The following is a 20,704-nucleotide window of genomic DNA, read 5'->3' as shown; positions in this document are numbered from 1 at the left end:
AATTTTCAGTTATCATAGATTGAACCATTCTGAAACAAATATAAAATAATCTTACTTGGATGACCTGAAATTAAAGCATATAATTAGTTGGTTACCCAATTGTAGCTAATTTCAAACTTCAATTACTAGATCTAAACATCTATCCATTTCTGAATAAATGATTAACATTTTTAAATAGCCTAAGTGTCCAAATAATATTCACGAATAATTCACAATAAAACATGATTTTTAAATCTCATTTACATCAATTTATAGGCCAAATGGAAGGAATTTAGTGTTCAATTGCTGTCAATTAAAGTCCATTTTAATCGGCTTTCTAGTGGGTTCCTGTGAACACGCTGGTTTAGAACGTTCACATTGCGCTGGATTTGTGCCCTCAAATGCCCAGAAAAATACTGCGGGATATAAAGAGCCCAAAATGAACTACTCGCTATAGAAAATTTTATATACAGGGTTCTTAAGAAGCCCCTTTTAATGTAAAAATAAGGTACATACCTTTAATTGTTTGCTTTATAAAACCCTGAGGCTGCGAGAGGTCGCGGGTTGAGAGAGTGGTTTTTAAACTACTATAACTATTATACAAGGCCATAAAAACTAATAATACCTTTTGCGACGGGGTCTTTCTGCAATTTTCCGTTAATGATTTACTAGGCTGAACATTTTCGATTGCAACAGCCTAGTAAAAATCGCGTTTTAAACCCGCCCCCTCTAAACAGCGCCAAAATCGCGCACACGGGGTGGGACAGATGCTCAAACAACGCCCAGGTAGGTTTTGTAACATACCTAATAATTGCTAAATGAGAAAAAGACAAAGTGCTGGAGGAACTGAATGGGTCAGGCAGCATCTGAAGAGGGAATAGACACTCCAGTTTACAGCCTGCAGTTCCCCTTGTCTTGAGCCGGAGGGTGGTGAATCTGTGGCATTCATTGCCACAGACGGCTGTGAAAGCCAAGTTAATGGATATCTTCAAGGAGGAGATTGATAGATTCAGGATTAGTATGGGTGTCACGGGTTGTGGGGAGATGGCAGGAGAATGGGGTTGAGAGGGAAAGATAGATCAACCATAATTGAATGGCAGAGTAGACTTAATAGGGTGAATGGCCTAACTATTGTGTCTCCAGCTGCTATTTTAGTCAGTTAAAAGACATTTGAGGATCGGGGAGTGCGTTCCTCAATACCTTACATTTTTTGTCTTTCTGCAGATTAAATATTGCCAAAAAACATAGGCAGAACCCAAACAATTTCCATCTAAGAAGAGCCATCTACTCACTGTGAGGCCACCACTGCCTGAATGTAAAGCTCTGAATCTATTTCAAAGTTTAGAATCAATTCGAAAACTATGTCATCTATAAAATAGTACATTTTGCAAGATAAATGCAGGCTCACAATAATAATTTTTTCGGCCACTCATAACTAAGCTTTGACTGAAATATATTTTTCTCCCAGATTTAATCAAAGAGTTCTTCTGCAAACTTCATACAATCCTCTGAATGCGTAAAAAAAAAAATCAGATCTTGCTCTAACCCAATTATACCAAGAAGCATCCATATTTTATCTTGCGTTTATCTCATCAAAGCTATCTCTGTCAAACTGTGAATGTCTATCTGGATTACAGATGAATTACATTTAATCATTTGCCATTTTCTCCTGAAGAATGACGTTGTGAATCTGAGGCTGTTAAATTGTTCAAAAAGGCACACGATTCGATGTTTTAAATTGCAAAGTTACTGCATGAGTGGTGACACATGAAACTGCAAACAATCGAATCTGAAATGATAATACTGCCAGCCTTCTCGTGAAACATTAAAGTGAGGCCTTGTCTGCTTCTTGCAAACAAAATTCACAGTGCATTGTGTTAAAGATGGGAAAGCTCTGATCTCTATTTATCTCTCAATCAAGATACTAGAGGTGCAAGAAACTGCAGATGATGGAATCTTGAGGAAAAACTCAAAGTGCTGGAGGAACTTAACGGATCAGGCAGTATCTCTGCAGGACATGGGTAGGTGACATTTTGGATTGGGACCTGGATGGTTTAGATTTATTATCGACATGTGAACTGACGTAGAGTGGAAAGCTTTGTTTTGCATGCTCTCTAGTCAAATCTAATAATACAAGAAAAATCGCCTATCCATGACCTTCAGAGGAAAATGGATTGTCTGCTCATTGATCACATTCCTGTTGCGGAGCTTGTTGTACAAATTATTTTCACGTTACAATAGTAGCAATGCCGCTGAGAGTGTTCTCTCCGACGCAGGAGATCCATCATCCTGCGAGAGGGCCTGAAACATCGGGCCTCCGCCTCAAATAGGCCCCGACCTGGGGTGAACACAGAGGCAGAGGACTGAACTTTTTAGTACCTTCCCTCACAGTGGACAATGTTGATTCTGCTGTGGGGGGGGGACGTTCATGTTAAATTCTATAGTGTGTTGTCTTTTCTTCTTTTTTATTTTGTATGGATGTATTGAAACCCAATTACTTATATTGGTTTCAATGCGAGCTGATTTAAAAGTGCTATATAAATAAAAATTACTTACTTACTATATCTTAAAGAGTATTTTATTGACTGTGGAAGATTGGAGGATTTGAAAGGCATCATATTGACACACAATCTTTCCTTTTCTTCCCCGCATTATGCCCACATTTGAAGTGTACGGTGGTGCAGCCAGTAGAGCTGCTGCCTCATAGTTCCAGCAACCTGACCGATCCTTATAACTGGAGCTGTCTGTGTGGAGTTTGCACGTTCTTCAGTCTGACAAGTTCAGTTTAGTTTATTGTCACATGCGCTGAGGTACAGTGAAACCCTACCATGTGGCTTTCTCCCGGATGCTCAGATCTCCTCCAACATCCCATAGAAACATAGAAACATAGAAATTAGGTGCAGGAGTAGGCCATTCGGCCCTTCGAGCCTGCACCGCCATGATCATGGCTTTCATCCCTCAGTATCCCGTACCTGCCCTTCTCTCCATTGATCCTCCAACAAGGGCCACATCCCCCTCTTATAGGAACATGGGCAGAGAGTCAGTACCACTCTCTGCGTTGTATAAAATTTCCCCTTTAAAGAAGAATAGGACTGGGTCAGTAGGTTGTATAAAAAAAGGAACTGCAGATACTGGTTGATACCAAAGATAGATGCACAATGCTGGAGTAACTCAGTGGGTCAGGCAGCACGACACAAAGTGCTGGAGTGACTCGTGACACAAAATGCTGCTACCACACCCACTCAGTTACCCCAGCGTTTTGTGTCTCTCATGGGTCAGAAGGTTTATTGGCCAATTCTAAATTTGTTACATGGCAGCAGAGAGGTAAGGACATTGATGGGAGATGGGAGAGATTAAAATGGGATTAGTGGAGAATTAGCGTCATAAAGTCATAGAGCTATAGAACATGGTCAGGTCCTTTGGCCCACCTTGTCCCTGGCATCCAAGTTGGCATTCTGCCGTTTTTGGCACATACCCCTCTAGATCCATTTGCCTGCATTTGGCCCATATCTCTCTATTAGTGCAAATGGGGAGCTTGATGAATTTTTACTTTAGTTTAGTTTAGAGATACAATGTGGAAACAGGCACTTCAGCCCACCAAGTCTGCACCATCCAGCAATCCTCATACACTGGCACTACTCAGCACATTGGAGACAATTATTACCAAAGCCAGTTAACCTACAAACCTGTACGTCTTTGGAGTGGGGGAGGAAACCGGAGCGCCTGAAGAAAACCCAAGCGGTCACAGGGAGAACGTACAAATTCTGTACAGACAGCATCCGTAGTTAGGATCGAAGCTGGGTCTCTGGTGCTGTCAGGCAGCAACTCTCCCGCTGAGCCACTGTGCCACCCCCGTCTCTGCACTAGATAACCCATTTCCATTCTATGATTCTATGACCAATACCACTTACTTCGAACAGCCCATTCATTTACTTTGGGCATTAAATCCTTAATTGTCATCTGCATTTGATTTACACTTCATTATTGCTGTGTCCTTCAATCTTGGACAGAGCTGGGTGTGTTTGCATGAGACCTCTGTTACGGGGATGAGCTGAAAATGTTCAGGCTTGTTGGAAAGGGGGACACAAAATGCTGGAGTAAATCAGCGGGTCAGGCAGCATCTCTGGAGAAAATGGATGGGTGACGTTTCGGGTTGTGACCCTCTTAAGGCTGATAGTGGAGTGGGTACTGGAAGCAAGAAAAGACCTTGACGATCAGGATCGGCAATAGATGAACTCAGGCAGGGTGGTTCCCTGATAGCCCAATTGTTGGGTATGGATGACGTGATCCAAAGAGTAATACATCGTAGCGAACTGATGAACTGGTCAACAGACTTTTACTGGAGGAAGTAGGGGAGGGGGGGAAACGACAGGACGGTAGTTTAGAGATATGGGCCCTACAATCCACTGAGGCCACACTGACTGCGTTCCCCACACAATAGCAGTATCCCACAAACTAGGGATGATTTACTATTTTTATCAAAGCCAATCAACCTCCAAACTATACGTCTTTGGTATGTAGGAGGAAACCGGCGCACACGGAGAAAAGCCACGTGGACACGGGAAGAACGTACAGACCCCATGCAGCCAGCATCCAAGGTCAGCATGGAACCAGGGTATTTGGCGCTGTAAGGCAGCAAATCGACCACTGTGCTGCCCCTGTCGTCGAACTGGAGAAGTCACTTAGGTATATGTACAAGTCTCGACCCGTCACCAAATAATTTTCTCCAGAGCTGTTGCCTGACCCGCTGAGTTACTCTAGCACTTTGTGTCCGTCTTTAGTATAAACTACCATCTGCAGTTCCTTTTTTATTACATTGTTGGAAAATGGGCTGGAAACATCAGGAATAATGAACATGGAGAATGTGTTGCCTTGTCTTGACAGGGAATCTGCTGGCAGGAAATCAGGAGCAGCATTCCCCACATTCATGGCAATGGTTGCAGCTGGCAAAGCAAACCTCAGTAAAATTGGCTCACCATTTTCCATTGTTCCCTGGATCAGTGATCAGATCAGAGCTCTCAGACAGGAAATAAAGGGCATGACCCACTTGCATTCGATTGCATGCGTTAGGCGCGACCAAACGTGGTCGCTTGAGGCATACGGGCACCGTATGGCCGCGTTGGACCGGTCCCATTTAGAAGCGCGGAGTTGTGTGGGGCTGGTCCCGTCATCGCGCGGGGCTCCGAAAATCTGACAGTGTCCGAAATCTTTGCGCGCCAACAGCCTGTCAGCCCGCAGGCGCATTGCGGTCGTACACAGCATCTTGACGGCGTACGCCTAGCGCGTGGCGTTGCGCGATAATGTCACCGTCGCGTTGTGTGATGACGTCACCGCCCGACGCTGTGCGATGCCTAAATTCAGTCGGCCCACCTCCTGCCCAGCTGATTGGTAAGTATGACGCAAATGACGTCACGCATGTATATAGCGTGAACTTCACGTGAACTCCGCTTCCGTTTGGTCACGCCAAACGCATGCAATTGCATGTAATTTATTTATTTTATTTATTTAGGGGACAGTGCATATTAATAAATATTTGCATGTAATACGCAAGATTGTAGCCAGTAGCTAATTTCCATCTTTCCATGTCCCGCTCGCATGCAAGCGGGACAGGCCCTTAACACTGCATGAGTTTGCATTGGGTTCATTGCCGAGGTTATTTTAACCGGCAATTTCTTTGTAAATCAGTATCTACAGTTCCTTGTATTTATTGATGCTTTTCCTGAGAAACTAATGATGGGCTTACTCGCGGAGTGTGGGGCAGCACAGTGGTGCTGCAGTAGAGTTGCGGCCTTACATCGCAATAAACACGGGTTTGATTCTGACTACGGGCGCTGTCTGTATGGAGTTTGTACATTGTCCCTGTGACTGCGTGGGTTTTCTCCGGGTACTCTGGTTCCCTCCCACATTCCAAAGGTGTACAGGTTTGTACGGTAATTGGCTTTGGCGAACTTGTAAATTGTCCCTAGGGTGTAGGATAGTGCTAATGTACAGGGTGATCGTTGGTCTGGGCGGAGTCGATGTTTTTGAGATACAGTCACTGTTACATTGTAGGACATGAAGCGGTTAATTTGCACACTGTAATATGATAAATGAGTGGATAGAATAAAACTCCAATAATCCGCTATCCAACTATTCAGAAAACATGATGGTTCAGTGTCTGCTCACAAACTCATTGTGCTGTGTTCAATTCAACTAACTATAGCCCTAATTCCCATGCTCACACCTCACTTTGTTGGGCTATTGTTTTCCCCATGTTCGCTTCCGACTCACTGGGATCCATTTCCAGCGTCTCTTTAGACTGACCACTACCCTGTTTCTCTCAATACCATTAAATCTAATGATTTCACTGGAATATTTATGATAATTCTGTGTAACATCTAAAAGAAGGGAATTTAAAATATGTACGGGTTGTGAATTGGAATTACATCCAATACTGAAAAGAGTCTGCCAAATTTTTGTTACAGTATTTCATTTCCATAATACAGGTCCATCATCCTGGTTCCAGAGCCTTGCCGTATTCTCTGTTTTGCCGGACCAGAGGCCGAGATGCCGGCACGCAAAGTCGGCCATCGGAAGTCGACTAGGGGCTGGAGTACCAGAGCCACGGCCATAGGGTGCACATTCGATCCGCTGATTGTCCAACGAAGTCTCAATGTGGTCGAGATCGGCCACTTCACCTGGACTAGGCACCACATTTTCGGGGAGACTTTCGGGAGGGATTTCAAGTGCACTCTTGGAATATCGTCTGGAATCAAGGACCACCAGTTGCTGGAAAATCAGTGGAGGACCTGTGACCTGGTGACCCTCAGATGTCTGAAAGCAGTTTAAGGTCTGAAGAAGGGTCTCGACTTGAAACGTCACCTATTCCTTTTCTCCAGAGATGCTGTCTGACCCGCTGAGTTATTCCAGCTTTTTGCATCTATTTTCTATTTAAGGTTAATGGAGCTACTCTTGAAGTGTACAGTGCATTCAGAAAGTATTCACACCCTTTCACATTTTCCTCATTTTGTTACGTTACAGCCTTATTCTAAAATAGATGAAATACTTTTTTTCTCATCATCAATCTACACACAATACCCCGTAATAAAAAAGCAAAAGCAGGTGTTTAGAATTTTTTGCAAAGTAATTATAAAGAAATAGCTGATACTAGACTAAGTGGGACCCGTTGGGTCCCATGTTCATACGGGAGGGCTGGTTCCCTCAACACAATATTCCACCTCTCCACCAAGTTCCAATATTGGTGGCCAGTGGGGGGGGGGGTCTTTCTGGAACACTAGTATGGGTGTTGTGGGCTGAAAGGACTGGTTTCCAGATGGCTAGTATGGACATTGTGGGCCAAATGGATTCTTGGGGGGGGGCAGCTCAGTCACTCAAGTCTGATGTGCTGGCAGCTCACTCACGGCTGGTGGGCTGGCGGTTGTCTCACGGCTATTCCTTGAAATTCCATTTCACGCAGGGTGCAAGGCCATCAAATTCAAATGCAGTTTCCTACCATTTCAAGCAGGGTGCAAGTCCACCAAATTCAAGTGCAGTGTCTTACCACTTCAAGTAGAGTGCAAGGCCACCAAATTCAAGTGTAGTGTCTTACCACTTCAAGCAGGGTGCAAGGCCACCAAATTCGGGTGAAGTTGCCTACCTCTTCAAGCAGGGTGCAAGGCCACCAAATTCAAGTGCAGTTTCGTACACTTCAAGTTGGGTGCAAGGCCACCAAATTCAAATGCATTTTCATATCATGTAAAGCAGGGTGAAACCACCATAAAACCACAAAACACCACACTCACAGTTCAGTAGACATTCAGTGTGTTCACAGCTCAGACAGTCGTGACCTCTCCCTCCTCCACCTTGCAGAGACTGCCACACTCACACTTCTGGGTTTATAATCCCTCCCCCCACCCACCAGAAGGGGCGTGGCCTTCCTGGCATGATTGACAGGAGAGAGATTCTCAACATTTTTTAAACACTAATAACACTTTTATCATTGATGGGAAGAATTCTCTGCACCTGAGGGGGACTGTGTAAGATGGCCAAAAATCACAGCCGTAAGTGGTAGCGTTTTATCTAAAATCAATATACAGTGCAACCAGGAAGTTGTCAAATTTAGACTTCTAATCATTTGCCATTTCACACCAACCACCACCAACCATTTGCTATGCTTTATTTCAAACCAACCACCACCACCAACCATTTGTTGTGCTTTATTTCAAACCAACCACCACCACCAACCATTTGTTGTGCTTTATTTCAAACCAACCACATTTTCTTTTACAAACCACATTAAGGGCACTCAAGGTCAGTAAAACCACACTCACAGTTTAGTAGACATGTGTTCAATGTTATTCGCAGCTCAGACTGAGAGACGTGACCCTATCGCTCCCCCACCTTGCAGAGACTGACTAAGGCACTCAACACTTCCGGGTTTTATAGTCCCTCCGGAAGGGGCGTGGCTTTCAGGAGAGAGAATCTCAACATTGTTTAAACGCTAATAACTCTTTTATTTTTAATCGATGGGAAAAATTCCCTTGTTCTGCACAGCGGAGGGGGACTGAGTAAGATGGCCAAAAATCACAGCCGTGAGTGGCAGCGTTTTTTCTAAAATCAATGTACAGAACAACAGGAAGTGGTTAAGATCAGACTTTTAGTAATATAGATATCACATTTACGTAAGTATTCAGACCGTTTACTCGGTACTTTTTCTTCTTGGGTATGACTGCAAGCTTGGCACACCTGTATTTGGGTAATTTCTCCCATTCTTCTCTGTAGATCCTCTCAAGCTTTGTCAGGGTTGGATGGGGAGCATCGATGCACAGCTATTTTCTGGTCCCTCCAGAGATATTCGATCAGGTTCAAGTCCAGGCTCTGGCTGGGCCATTCAAAGACATTCACAGATTTATCACAAAGCCACTCCTGCATTGTCTTGGCTGTGTGCTTTGGGTCATTGTCCTGTTGAAAGGTGAACCTCTGTCCCAGTCTGAGGTTCACAACACTCTTGAGCAGATTTTCATCAAGGGTCTCTCTGTACTTTGCTCCGTTCATCTTTCCCTCGATCCTGACTAGTCTCCCAGTTTCTGCCGCTGATAAACATCCCCACAGCATGGCACTGCCTCCACCATGCTTCACCGTAGATATGGTCTTGGCCAGGACATGAGCGGTGCCTGGTTTCCTCCAGATGTGATGCTTGGTATTCAGGCCAAAGAGTTCAATCTTGGTTTCATCAGACCAGAGCACCAGAGAAAACAAACCTTTTGGCCAACTCCAAGCGGGCTGTCATGTGCCTTTTAGAGGAGTGGCTTCCACCTGGCCACTCTACTATAAAGGCCTGATTGGTGGTGCCGCAGATATAGTTGTCCTTCTGGAAGTTTCTCCCATCTCCAAAGCGGAACTCTGGTGTTCTGTCAGAGTGACCATCAGGTTCTTGGTCAGCTCCCTGACTAAGGTCCTTCTCCCCTGATTGCTCTGTTTGGCCGGGCGGCCAGCTCTATAAAGAGTCCTGGTGGTTCCAAAGTTCTTCCATTTAGGAATGACGGAGGCCACTGCGCTCTTCGGGACTACAATGCTGCAGAAATTGTTTTATACCCTTCCCCAGATCTGTGTCTCAACACAATCCTGTCTCGGAGGTCTACGGACAATTCCTTCGTCTTCATGGCTTGGTTTTTGCTCCGACATGCACTGTCAACTGTGTGACCTTATATGGACAGGTGTGTGCCTTTCCAATCATGTCCAATCGATTTAATTTACCATTGGTGGACTCCAATCAAGTTGTAGAAACATCTCAAGGATAATCAATGGAAACAGGATGAACCTAAGCTCAATTTTGAGTGTCATAGCAAAGGGTCTGAATAGTTATGTAAATGTGATATTTCAGTTATTTCTTTTTAATTACTTTGCAAAAATTTCTGAACACCTGTTTTCGCTTCTTCATTCTGGGGGGTTGTGTAGATTGATGATTAAAAAAAGAAAAGAAATGAATCCATTTTAAAATAAGGCTGTAATGTAACAAAATGTGGAAAAAGTGAAGGGGTCTGAATACTTTCTGAATAGTCAATGTGATTGCCAATTTGCATAGAGAACAGCATCGTTCCTATAACACGGTGAGCAAAAGTGAACGCAATACTCCAAACGTGGCCTCACCATCATAGTGGTACGTTTACACTAGCAGCCCTTTGTTATGTGCCCTTGCGCCGTGCATTGCTTACCCTGTAATCGTACGTGGAATCTGCATTCTCGTCACACGCTATCACTTCAGGTGCCATCCAGTAAGGAGTCCCAATGAAAGTATTCCGCTTCTCCATGGTCCTGTCCAGTTGGGCGCTGACTCCAAAATCAACTGCAAAGGAACCGTAAAAGGGTCAGATGGTATCATCTTAAAACGTCACCTCTCAGTCTAAACACCAGAAAGTTAGACAGTCGAGAAGCTCCAAAGCTCAGCAGTTCTTTAATAACTGGCTTGAGGCCCACAGCTGCCTGGGGCTTGCGTAGATCGGCCACTGCTCACATGAATTAGAGTGAATACTGCACTTTGAAAATGGTGCCAAAACAGGGCGCCTCTTGCACACGGGCTCAGTAGACTATTTCTGTAGATAGGCACAAAGTCCTGGAGTAACTCAACGGGTCAGGCAGCATCTCTGGAGGAAAGGAATAGGTGACGATTTGAGTCTCGACCCGAAACATTGAAGAAGGTTCTCGACCCAATACTTCACCAATTCCTTTTCTATAAAGCAGTCCTAACCTACCATCTACCTCACTGGAGACTATCTTTAATCAGACTTTACTAGATTTTCTCTTGTTTTAAACATTATTCCCTTCATCATGTATCTGTACACTGCGGATGGCTCGATTGTAATCATCTATTGTCTTTCTGCTGACTGGTTAGCACGCAACAAAAGTTTTTCAGTGCACCTCGGTACACGTGACAATAAACTAAACTAACTAAAAAAGTGTGAAAACATGTACATCCAGATTTTGTGACAGTTTCTTCACAACTGTTTTCAGGCAACTGAACCATCCTACCAACAATTAGAAAGTGGTCCTGAGCTACTATCTACCTCATTGAAGACCCTCAGACAATCTTTAATCGGTCATTACTGGACTTTATCTTGCACTAATCATTATTCCCTTCATCATGTATCTGTACACAGTAAACGGCTCGATTGCAGGCACTTATAGTCTTTCAAGAGTCAAGTCAAGAGTCAAGAGCATTTCCGCTGACTGGATAAGATGCAACGTGACTTTATTTACGCGGGACTCAGTCGGGGCAAAGTCTGAATGACTGCTGCCATCTTTTGTAAGTTGCAATGATGCTTAAAGTTAGAAATTAATTAAAGTACGGTTACATTACTTACTCCCTTATGGTTATTGTTCTGGGCAATACATGACAGTGACAATAAACTAAATTAAATATGAACCAAACATAATGACTAAGAGCCAGTTGAAATTACAATTGATCAAACCCTTACAAAGACACGCGGGGTTCCTGATTTGGATCATCTTTTGATGAATATTTTAAAGGATTGCTTACCAAGCTTTACGTCTGCATTCTCAGTCAGCAGCACATTTTGTCCTTTGATATCTCGATGAATGACGTGGTGAGAGTGTAGATGGGACAATCCCTGTGGCACAATTCAATGAAATGAAACAGTACAAGTTACCGAGTGGAAAACACTATCCATCGGCATGATGTTCACATATTGGCTACACAGAGATGAGCTTCAGATCACACATCTATATATCGTCAAGATAGATAAGTGGGAACTCTGCATAAAAACATACGAAACAGAGGCAGGGATAATCATTCCCGTCATGTAATGATTCCACCTTTCAATTAGATCAAGTGTGGGCGGCGCAGTGGCACAGCGGTAGAGTTAAACCCCTGTCCCACGGTGCGAGTCCATCCACGGGTTATCCCGAGTTAAAAATAAATCAAACTTGTGGTAATCACGTAGAATAAACGTAGCGGGAACGTCGGAGCTCGTGGACGTAGCTTAGCGACTCGTAACGCTAACGGCAGGTACTCGGGAAACGTGTTAATTTTTCAACATGTTGAAAGATTTTCACAAGTCAAACATACTCTTGAAGGAAAATGTTGAAACTTTTAAACTTGTTGTAATACCATAGTAGCCCTTGGTTTTACCGTAGTGACTCGTGAGTTTACCGTGGGTACTCTTACAGCTGGACAGAGAATAAAAAGGTGAGTAAAAAAAGGTTTGCCAAGTCTGCCTGTCAGGAATGATCCCCTGATGCTGGAGACACCTGTGGGAATCTCACCTTGGCCTGTGGAATAGAGCGGGTAATCGCATTAAATTCAAAGCATTTACAGTGCAGACTATTGATATAATCCTCATAATATTTGTCGAATGGGCCCTCTGATATTAATATAAAGCATTTGATAATAACCTTTAATGCTGGATCAAATAGAATATCCCCTCTAGAAGTTCCTGATACTCCCCTTTGCCCCAGTACAAAGTGACTGTCCGAGACAGTCCCGTCCATTGAGTGACTACTTGCAAATCTTGCTTTTGCCACGCAGGAAAAAAAGTTTATCTTTTTCTTTTGTTGCGACAGGTCACATTCCGCCCCCTTTGTTGTGGGTTTGTTTAAGTAATCCCGCCCCTCCTTAAGTCAAGAGTCAAGAGTCAAGAGTATATTTAATTGTCATTTGGACCCCTGGAGGTCCAAATGAAATGCCGTTTCTGCAGCCATACATTACACACAAATAGACCCCAGACACAACATAATTACATTTTACATAAACATCCATCACATAGTTGTGATGGAAGGCCAAACAAACTTATCTCTCCACTGCACTCTCTCCCCCCCGATGTCAGAGTCAAAGTCAAAGCCCCCGGCTGGCGATGGCGATTGTCCCGCGGCCATTAAAGCCACGCCGGGTGGTGCGAGGTCGCACACCGGGCCTTGATGTTGGAGACCCCGGCGTGCGCTCGCAAAGTCCCGCATTCCAAGCCGCGCGGGGCAGTGGTGCTAAGCCCCGCTCCAGGAGCTCTTCGACCCCGCAACTCGGGCGGGAGAAGTCGCCGTTGCAGGAGCCCCGAAAAGCGGTCTCCCTCCAGGGAACCGCGGGCTCCCGGTGCCGCCGTCCGCAGACCCTCAGCAGCAGCAGCGGCGGCAGCAGCAGCAGCGGCAGCGGCAGCGGCAACGCTCCTCCACCGCTCCACCCGCTCCGGTCTCGGCCAGCTCCGCGACGGTGAGGTGAGTCGGCACCTAGTCCCCGGCTTCTTCCTGTTGGAGGCCGCTCCTCGTTGCGGCCCCAACGACAGCTGAGACCCGACGAGAAAAGGTCGGGTCTCCAGTGCAGGGAGAGATTCAAAAGTTTCCCCCACCCCACCCCCATCCCCCCCCACACACAACCCAACATAAAATAACAAAAACTACATTAAAACACAGACAAAAAATAATAAAAACGCGGACAGGCTGACCAGGGTCGCGCCGCCTACAGGCCTTAACCTGGCCTCTCTCCACTGGCTCCCTGTGTGGTTCCGTATACATTTCAAGACCATCCCCTATGTCTACAAAGCCCTCAATGGGCTTGCCCCCTCCTACATTAAAAGTCTTCTCACCCACCACTCCGCCTCCAGGTCCCTCAGATCAGCCGACTTGGGGCTGCTGAATATCCCGCGGTCTAGGCATAAGCTTAGGGGGCGACCACGCCTTTGTGGTTGCAGCTCCTAGACTGTGGAACAGCATCCCCCTTCCCATCAGAACTGCCCCCTCCATCGAGTCCTTTAAGTCGACTAAAAACTTATCTATACTCCCAAGCCTTTCCTGACGTCCACTGAGCGAGGGCTATATATATATATGTATGTAGTTTGTTTGTTTGTACTATTCTTATAACAAATGTAAAGCACTTTGGCCAACGAGAGTTGTTTTTTAAATGTACTATATAAATAAATGTGACTTGACTTGACTAATCTAACGCCATTCTTAACACCATTTTTTTGTTTCTGGCTTTTCCAGATGAACGAATTTGTAGGGGCCCGTAGAGCGAACATGGTGACAAGAGGCTCTGCAAACTAGTGTGGACTGCGCGGGTAACAACTAATGTAGCGTTCATCTCACCCGTACGTGGTACATGGTCATTCACTATCAATGCATAAGATTGAACATCCATTTTTTAAGTATAATAAAAAAGATTCGGGTGATGATTCAAATGTAGAATATTAGTTTCCCAGCATCTCTGGAGAAAAGGAATAGGCGACGTTTGGGGTCCGAACCCTTTTTCAGACTGAAGAGTTTCTACCCAAAAATTCAACCATTCCTTCTCTCCAGAGATGCTGCCTGACCTGCAGAGTGACTCCAACATTTTGTGTTTATCTTTGGCATAATCCAGCCTCTGCAGTTCCTTCCTACACAGTAGTTTCCCAATTTGACGAGGAAGCAGAAGAGCCAAAACCCTGACTATTCCTCTTTCCCCATTCGCTGCCTGACCTACTGAATTCACCCCGTCCTATTTCGTAATACAATTATTAATATTTGTTTTACAATTCCATTTACAATAATACGAGAGGAAGGTCATATGAAACAATGAGTTTGGGTCCGAAGTGGGAACTTATTTGAAACAAGGTTTGGTGCGTGCGACTGAAAAAAAGGATAGTGTCGAACTTCATGTAACCCTTGCATCTCCTCTCTCTCTCTCCATCCCCTCCCCACCCAAGTCGCACCAGCTTAAAAGTCGTCTTGTCGAGTCTGTAACTCGTTCTCACCTAACACACAGCTACCAATGGCCTTTATCATCAATACTTTTTTGCATATCTTTCAGTCATTTGTTCTATATCTCTCTATAATCACCGTCTATATCTTGTTTCCCTTTCCCCGACTCTCAGTCTGAAGAAGGGTCTCAACCCGAAATGTTACCTATTCCTTTTCTCCAGAGATGCTGCCTGACCCACTGAGTTACTCCAGCTTTTTGTATCTATCTTCCGTTTAAACCAGCATCTGATGTTCCTACGCAAAGGAAAGTCATCTTCATTTGGGGATGAAATCTGGGAATCAACCAAGGTGTCAGGAAGCAAAGACAACGGATTTCATGACAAAGTACCCCTGGGCATTTCTACAACAAGCAATAACAACTGTGCCCCAATGCAACAATGGTTCAGAACTGATAATTAAACAACCCTTGTTTTTATTTCAATTTTTAGGCCTATTTTAGATATGGTAATTTTAATTGTATTTATTCAGTTTTTATTAACTGCACTGACGGGAACTGATTGGGAAATATTTTTTTCGTTTAATCTGTGTACTCAGTTAAAATGACATTAAAGTAAATACTGATACTGAATACTGAACTGAACCCATGACTCGATGAGAAATGAGTGGCAAAAACACCTGAAGGAATTTGAGATAATGATCATGGATGACTTTTAATGGAAAGTCCACACATACAGAAAGACAGCCAAGAAGAACTTCATATCTACACTCAGGTAGACTGACAGATGGAGGAGATAGGAGTTGGGGAAAGAGAGGAAAAGCCCAAGAGAAATGCAGGGAAAGGGCTATTGGAAAAGACAGATGCTGGAATCCTGAAACGCATGTCAAAACATTTAAAAGTTATAAACACATAGCAAATAGGTGCAGGAGTAGGCCATTCAGCCCTTCGAGCCAGCATTGCCATTCAATATGATTATGGCTGATCATCCAAAATCAATACCCCGTTTCTGCTTTCTCCCCATATCCCTTGATTCCGTAACCCTAAGAAATTTAACATGGGAGGCTTTTTATAGTGAAAAAAACCTGGCATGACATCATTTTTATCATATGATGATTTTTCAACACGTCGGTAGTCGTTGTTGGCTCAAGAGTAACGGCAAACTTAGACATACACGGGGGAACTCGTTTAAACCCGTGAACATAAACTTGGAATCTCATAGAAAACCACGTGTTTGATTTTTTCTTTAACTCGGGATAACTCGTGGGTGGACTCGCACTGTGGGACAGGGCTATTTCTGCCTTAGTGCGGCAGAGACCCGGGTTAGATCCCGACTATGGGTGGTGTCTGTACGGAGTTTGTACGTTCTTCCTTTGACCACATGAGTTTTCTCCAGGTGATCCGGCTTCCTCCCACACTCCAAAGACGTACAGTTTGGAGGTTAATTGGATTCAGTAACAGTGTAAAGCGTCCCTAATGTGTAGGATAGTGTTAGTGTGCGGGGGGATTATTGGTCAGCGCAGACTCGGTGAGCTGAAGGGCTTGGTTCGCACTCTATATCTAAAGTCTAAAGTAAAGTGTAAACTCAGCAAAAAATGTACAAAACAGAACTAGGGATAGATCATTCCTCCACCCCTGCTCTGCCCCCCCACTTTGCAATGTTCCAACCTTTTATTAAGATCCAGGGTTATTCTTTGTGTAAATTATCAGGAGAGGCATAGATAGGGGAGTCAATAGTCAGTCAGAACTATTTTCTAGATGAAGAAATGTCAAATGCGGGGTGAATATTGGACATATATTGGACACTGAAGTGGTTGATATCTGGACTGCCAGAGGAGATGGTGGAATTAGACAATACATGTAATCGCAACCTTTAAGAGAGGTTTAGATGCACACACTAATTCAGCAAGTCATAGAAGACTAAAGTCATAAAGAGGGCAAATGGGATTAGTGTATGTAGATTGGCTATTGCATGTTAGCCAATCAGAATGCTTAGTAATTATAACTCCGCCTAAATATTTGATTTATGGTTTAAGAACTCGCCTACTGACCAGTAGCTGCAGCAGACTGAACGTGTGATGTACTGCTTATATGATGATCAACTAGACAATATGCTTGTGCTTTAACCTGTGCGAGACTAAGGTATTTACAGTGTAGATGGACAAAACGGTCAACATAGATCTGGTGGGCCAAAGGGCCTTTTCCCACGCTATCCCACAATGAGATTGCAGGTTCACCAGTTCTTCAAAGTCACGTGCATTCCTGATAGTAAAAAATATCATTATTGTTTTACTAGGGATAGAAGAGAATTTTACGGAGTAAAAAAGCAAGCAGCTGGAAGAACTCAATGGGTCAGGCAACATCTGTGGATGGAAATAAGCAGGTGACGTTTCGAGACAGAACACTTCTTCAGATGAAAGAATGTTCCAAAGATGCTGCCTGACTGTTTTGTACTGTCGAGTGATGGCATCATCGAGTGTGGCAGCCTCGCCTGCAGCTGTTCATCCTTTCATCCTTTTAAATAAATGTTAGTCTGTCAAAAGTTTTGTTTTGAAAGTCTTTTAGTCTTTTTATGTGGGGGATGGGGGGGGGGGGGGGGGGTGGGGGGGGGGGGATGGAGGGGGGGGGGGGGGAGAAAACTGTTTTTCTCAGTCACTACCTGGTCGAGGATGCATCTGTTCTCCGAGCCGCATCTTTGCCCCCTCCTCGCGGCCTACCATCTGGATTGGCGCGCCCTTTCCTGCCGGGGACCGGCCAGAGCTTCAGCGGCAGCGCAGCACACTGAAGTACCATCGCAGAGCGGGCGATGCCTTACCAGGGTCGCCATGTTGGAAGCTCCGGAGTGCTGGGACTGCCAACTTTAACATCGTGGAGCTGTGGTCTGCGGACCTTCCAGCCACGGGCGGCGCTGACTTTAACATCGCAGAGCCCTGGGATCTCTCGCCGAGGATCGCCAGTGTTGAATCTCCGCCTGTGGACTTCGGGAGCCACGGTCTCCGGTAGGAAGCGGCCGATTCGGAACTCCAAGCTGCTGAGAGTGTTTTTCCGACACCGGAGTTCCATCATCCGGCGAGAGGGCCTGAAACATCGGGCCGCCGTTGCGGCGACTGCGGAGGCTTCAATAGGCCCCGACCACGGGTGAACAAGAGGAAGAGGACTGAACTTTGTTGCCTTCCCTCACAGTGGGAAACGGTGATCCCGCTGTGTGGGGATGTTTTATGTTTTATGTTAAATTCTATAGTGTTGTGTTTATCTTATTTGTGTGCTGCATGGTAACTCAAATTTCACTGCACCAACTGGTGTATGTGACAGTAAATGTCCTTTGTCCTTTGAGCCACTGAGTCCTTTGTTCAAGGTTGTAGCATCTTAGTTTAGTTCAGAGATTCAGCATGGAAACAGGCCCACGGAGTCAACACTGACCATCGATCACCTGTTTACACGAGTTCTACATTATCCCACCTTCACATCCGCTCCCTACACACCAGGGGCAATTTAAAGAGGCCAATTAACCTACAAATCTGCATGTCTTTCGAATGTGGGATGAAACCGGGGCACCAGGAGGAAACCCACACGGTCGGAGGGAGAACGTGCAAACTCCACGCAGACAGCACTGCAGCGCAGGATAGAACTGGGGTCTTTGGTGCTGTCAGGCAGCAATTCTACGAACTGCGCTGCCTCTCTGCACACTCTTGTGCCAGTATTTTAATGAGAACTATTTTGGGGGGTTTTCAAAACTTTCTTATCACATCATTTATATCAAGAAAATATTGCCAGAGTTTCAATGTGAAGTGGCAGAACAATTTTGTGGAATCATTTCAAAAGTCATTAACACCTCCAGGATTTCATTAGCTGATAAAAATGAAGACTGATTAAATTAAGATTCTGAGGATTGTAAACAATCAACTGCACTTGATATGCAAATTCTACTTAGTTAGCAACGAATGCAATAAACACTAAGGCAGATATATGGTAAACACTGGCAGATATTGGCTGCTCCATCATTTAACAGGGTCTCACCAAAGTAGGCCACCGCAAATATAAGGCCCCCCCCTCCCCACCAATGTGGGGGCCACAAAAAATAAATGGGGACCCAATAGGGGGGTGCGAATATATGTAAGGGGCCTCCACATTACCCCTCATCCTCCTGCACCCCAAGGAATAAAGTCCTAGCCTGCTCAACCTCTCCCGATAGCTCAGCTCTCGAGTTCTGGCAACATCCTCGTCAATCTATTTCTATTTAGGAGGATATTATTTCCTATTACTGAAGCAGCAACTTAATAGAATGAGGTTGTTAATGGTTGTTCCAACTTACCCGCAGGACTTCCCGACAGATGTACCCGATCCAATCTTCCTTCAAGCAGTTGCCTTTGGTTTTCTTGACCAAGTCAGTGACAGAACCTGCTCCACAGAACTCCATTACCAGCTGGAATTAAAGGTCAAAAGAAAAGCGTTAAGGTATGGCGAGTTTCCATTGTACAACTGGATGTCAAAGTTACAACCTTGTCGAGTTTGCACCACAGACAGAGACCATGGAATGTATCCAGTTTCTGCAAGAGCCTCGAACAACTCCATTGAGTCTTATTCCATCCTTCATATTCTATTGGCTTTCGTTGAGTTAACCAGCTACTCTTTAACGCACCTGTCCTATTAATCTTACCTACCTGCTCAATTGGATCAAGTTCTACTTCCTATCAAGGCACAAGCATTACATGTATATTCCTTTTTGGGTGTCTTAATAATTATGGATTTCCTGGTTTTCGATTTCTCCACTGGCAGAAATATCTATCATATCCAAGCCCTTTATGATACGTTAATGGAGTTCCAGTGTTATGTGAACACTGTGTAAGATCATGATAGGAATAAATAGGTTGAATGCACAGTCTTTTACCCAGAGTAGGGGAATCATAAAAGCAGAGGACATAGGTTTAAGGTGTGGGTGGTGGTTGGAGGGGGGGGTGGGGAGATTAAATAGGAACCTGAGGGACAATTTTTGTTTACAAAGGGTGGCAGGTATATGGAATGAACTGTCGGAGGAGGCAGGCATTATCACAATATTTAAAAAACATTTAGACAGGTTTAGAGGGATATGGGCCAAACGCCAGCAGGTGGGACTAGTGTAGTTGGGGTATGTTGCTCGGAGTGGTCAAGTTGGATTGAGGGCTGTATGACCATGACCATAAATAGGGAATAGGCTGTTTTGCCTGACCAGTCTACAACAGTGACTGAGCCTCACATTAGCAAATTTTCCAGTGTGTCCATAATAGCCTACCAATTGAAATTGCTTTGGGTTTTCCTAATTATTTTCAACAATGTAACTCAGATAATCTTGCCTCAATGTGTAGAAAGGGACCAAAGATAGGCACAAAGTGCAGCAGTTACTCAGCAGGTCAGGCAGCATCTCTGAAGAAAGGGGATGTGGGACGTTTCAGGTCAGGACTCTTCTTCCGACTGAGACTGAAGAAGGTTCTCAACATGAAATGTCACTCATCCTTTTTCTCCAGAGATGCTGCCTGACCCGCTGAGTTCCTCCTGCACTTTGTGTCTGTAATCATGCCTCATTGTTGGCCCAAGGGCCTGTTGTGCTATGTTTTGTTACCAATTACACGTCACTTTCACCACATCTCTGGATATCAGCTCCTGTCCATCTTTGAACCGTGCTTTCATGAACTCTGGAGTCAATTGCTAGTGGGAGAATCTAATCTGTGATTTATCGAGCAGCTAATTGATTAGTAAAATCAGGTGATAACTCTGTCAACAACCACTGTTGCTGAAGTTTGAGATTGATAAGTGAGTGATAAATTTGACCATTTGTTTATCAAGCAAATATTTTCAAAGGAGCTGCAGTGTCTTCATGATGCTGGTCTTTGGCATTGAGACTTTTTAGTTGCTTCTTCCTACAGGGAACTATACCACTGAACATTTGTTGTCCATAAGATGGAAGACTGGGGTTTGAGAAAGGAAAGGGGATGTGGAGCATAATTTGGGGCAGTATGCGGTGCAGTTTGTATCTCTGCTGCTTCACAACTCCAGTGATCCAGGTTCAATACTGACCTCTGGAGCTATCTGTGA

At 44.6% G+C, this 20,704-nt stretch overlaps 1 protein-coding gene and 1 long non-coding RNA gene across 2 annotated transcripts in view; one reads left to right on the top strand and one right to left on the bottom strand.

Annotated features, from left to right (window-relative positions):
• Positions 1 to 20,704, bottom strand: part of si:zfos-2326c3.2 (mitogen-activated protein kinase kinase kinase kinase 4) — a 280,480-nt gene that overhangs the window by 160,394 nt on the left and 99,382 nt on the right. The window contains exons 5-7 of the mRNA XM_055644013.1: positions 18,948 to 19,058; positions 11,495 to 11,585; positions 10,173 to 10,303 (exon numbers count right to left, since the gene is read on the bottom strand). Of these exons, the coding sequence (XP_055499988.1) occupies positions 10,173 to 10,303; positions 11,495 to 11,585; positions 18,948 to 19,058 (333 nt within the window). The remainder of the gene's footprint in view (positions 1 to 10,172; positions 10,304 to 11,494; positions 11,586 to 18,947; positions 19,059 to 20,704) is intronic.
• The window catches only part of LOC129702295 (uncharacterized), a 47,775-nt gene continuing 40,810 nt past the window's right edge, over positions 13,740 to 20,704 (top strand). Inside the window, exons 1-2 of the long non-coding RNA XR_008724363.1 lie at positions 13,740 to 14,058; positions 18,954 to 19,090. This is a non-coding gene — a long non-coding RNA (uncharacterized LOC129702295). The remainder of the gene's footprint in view (positions 14,059 to 18,953; positions 19,091 to 20,704) is intronic.

This window comes from Leucoraja erinacea, chromosome 12, assembly GCF_028641065.1.
Source record: "Leucoraja erinacea ecotype New England chromosome 12, Leri_hhj_1, whole genome shotgun sequence".
Classification (NCBI taxonomy): domain Eukaryota; kingdom Metazoa; phylum Chordata; class Chondrichthyes; order Rajiformes; family Rajidae; genus Leucoraja; species Leucoraja erinaceus.
This window is presented reverse-complemented; position numbering and strand designations above follow the sequence as displayed.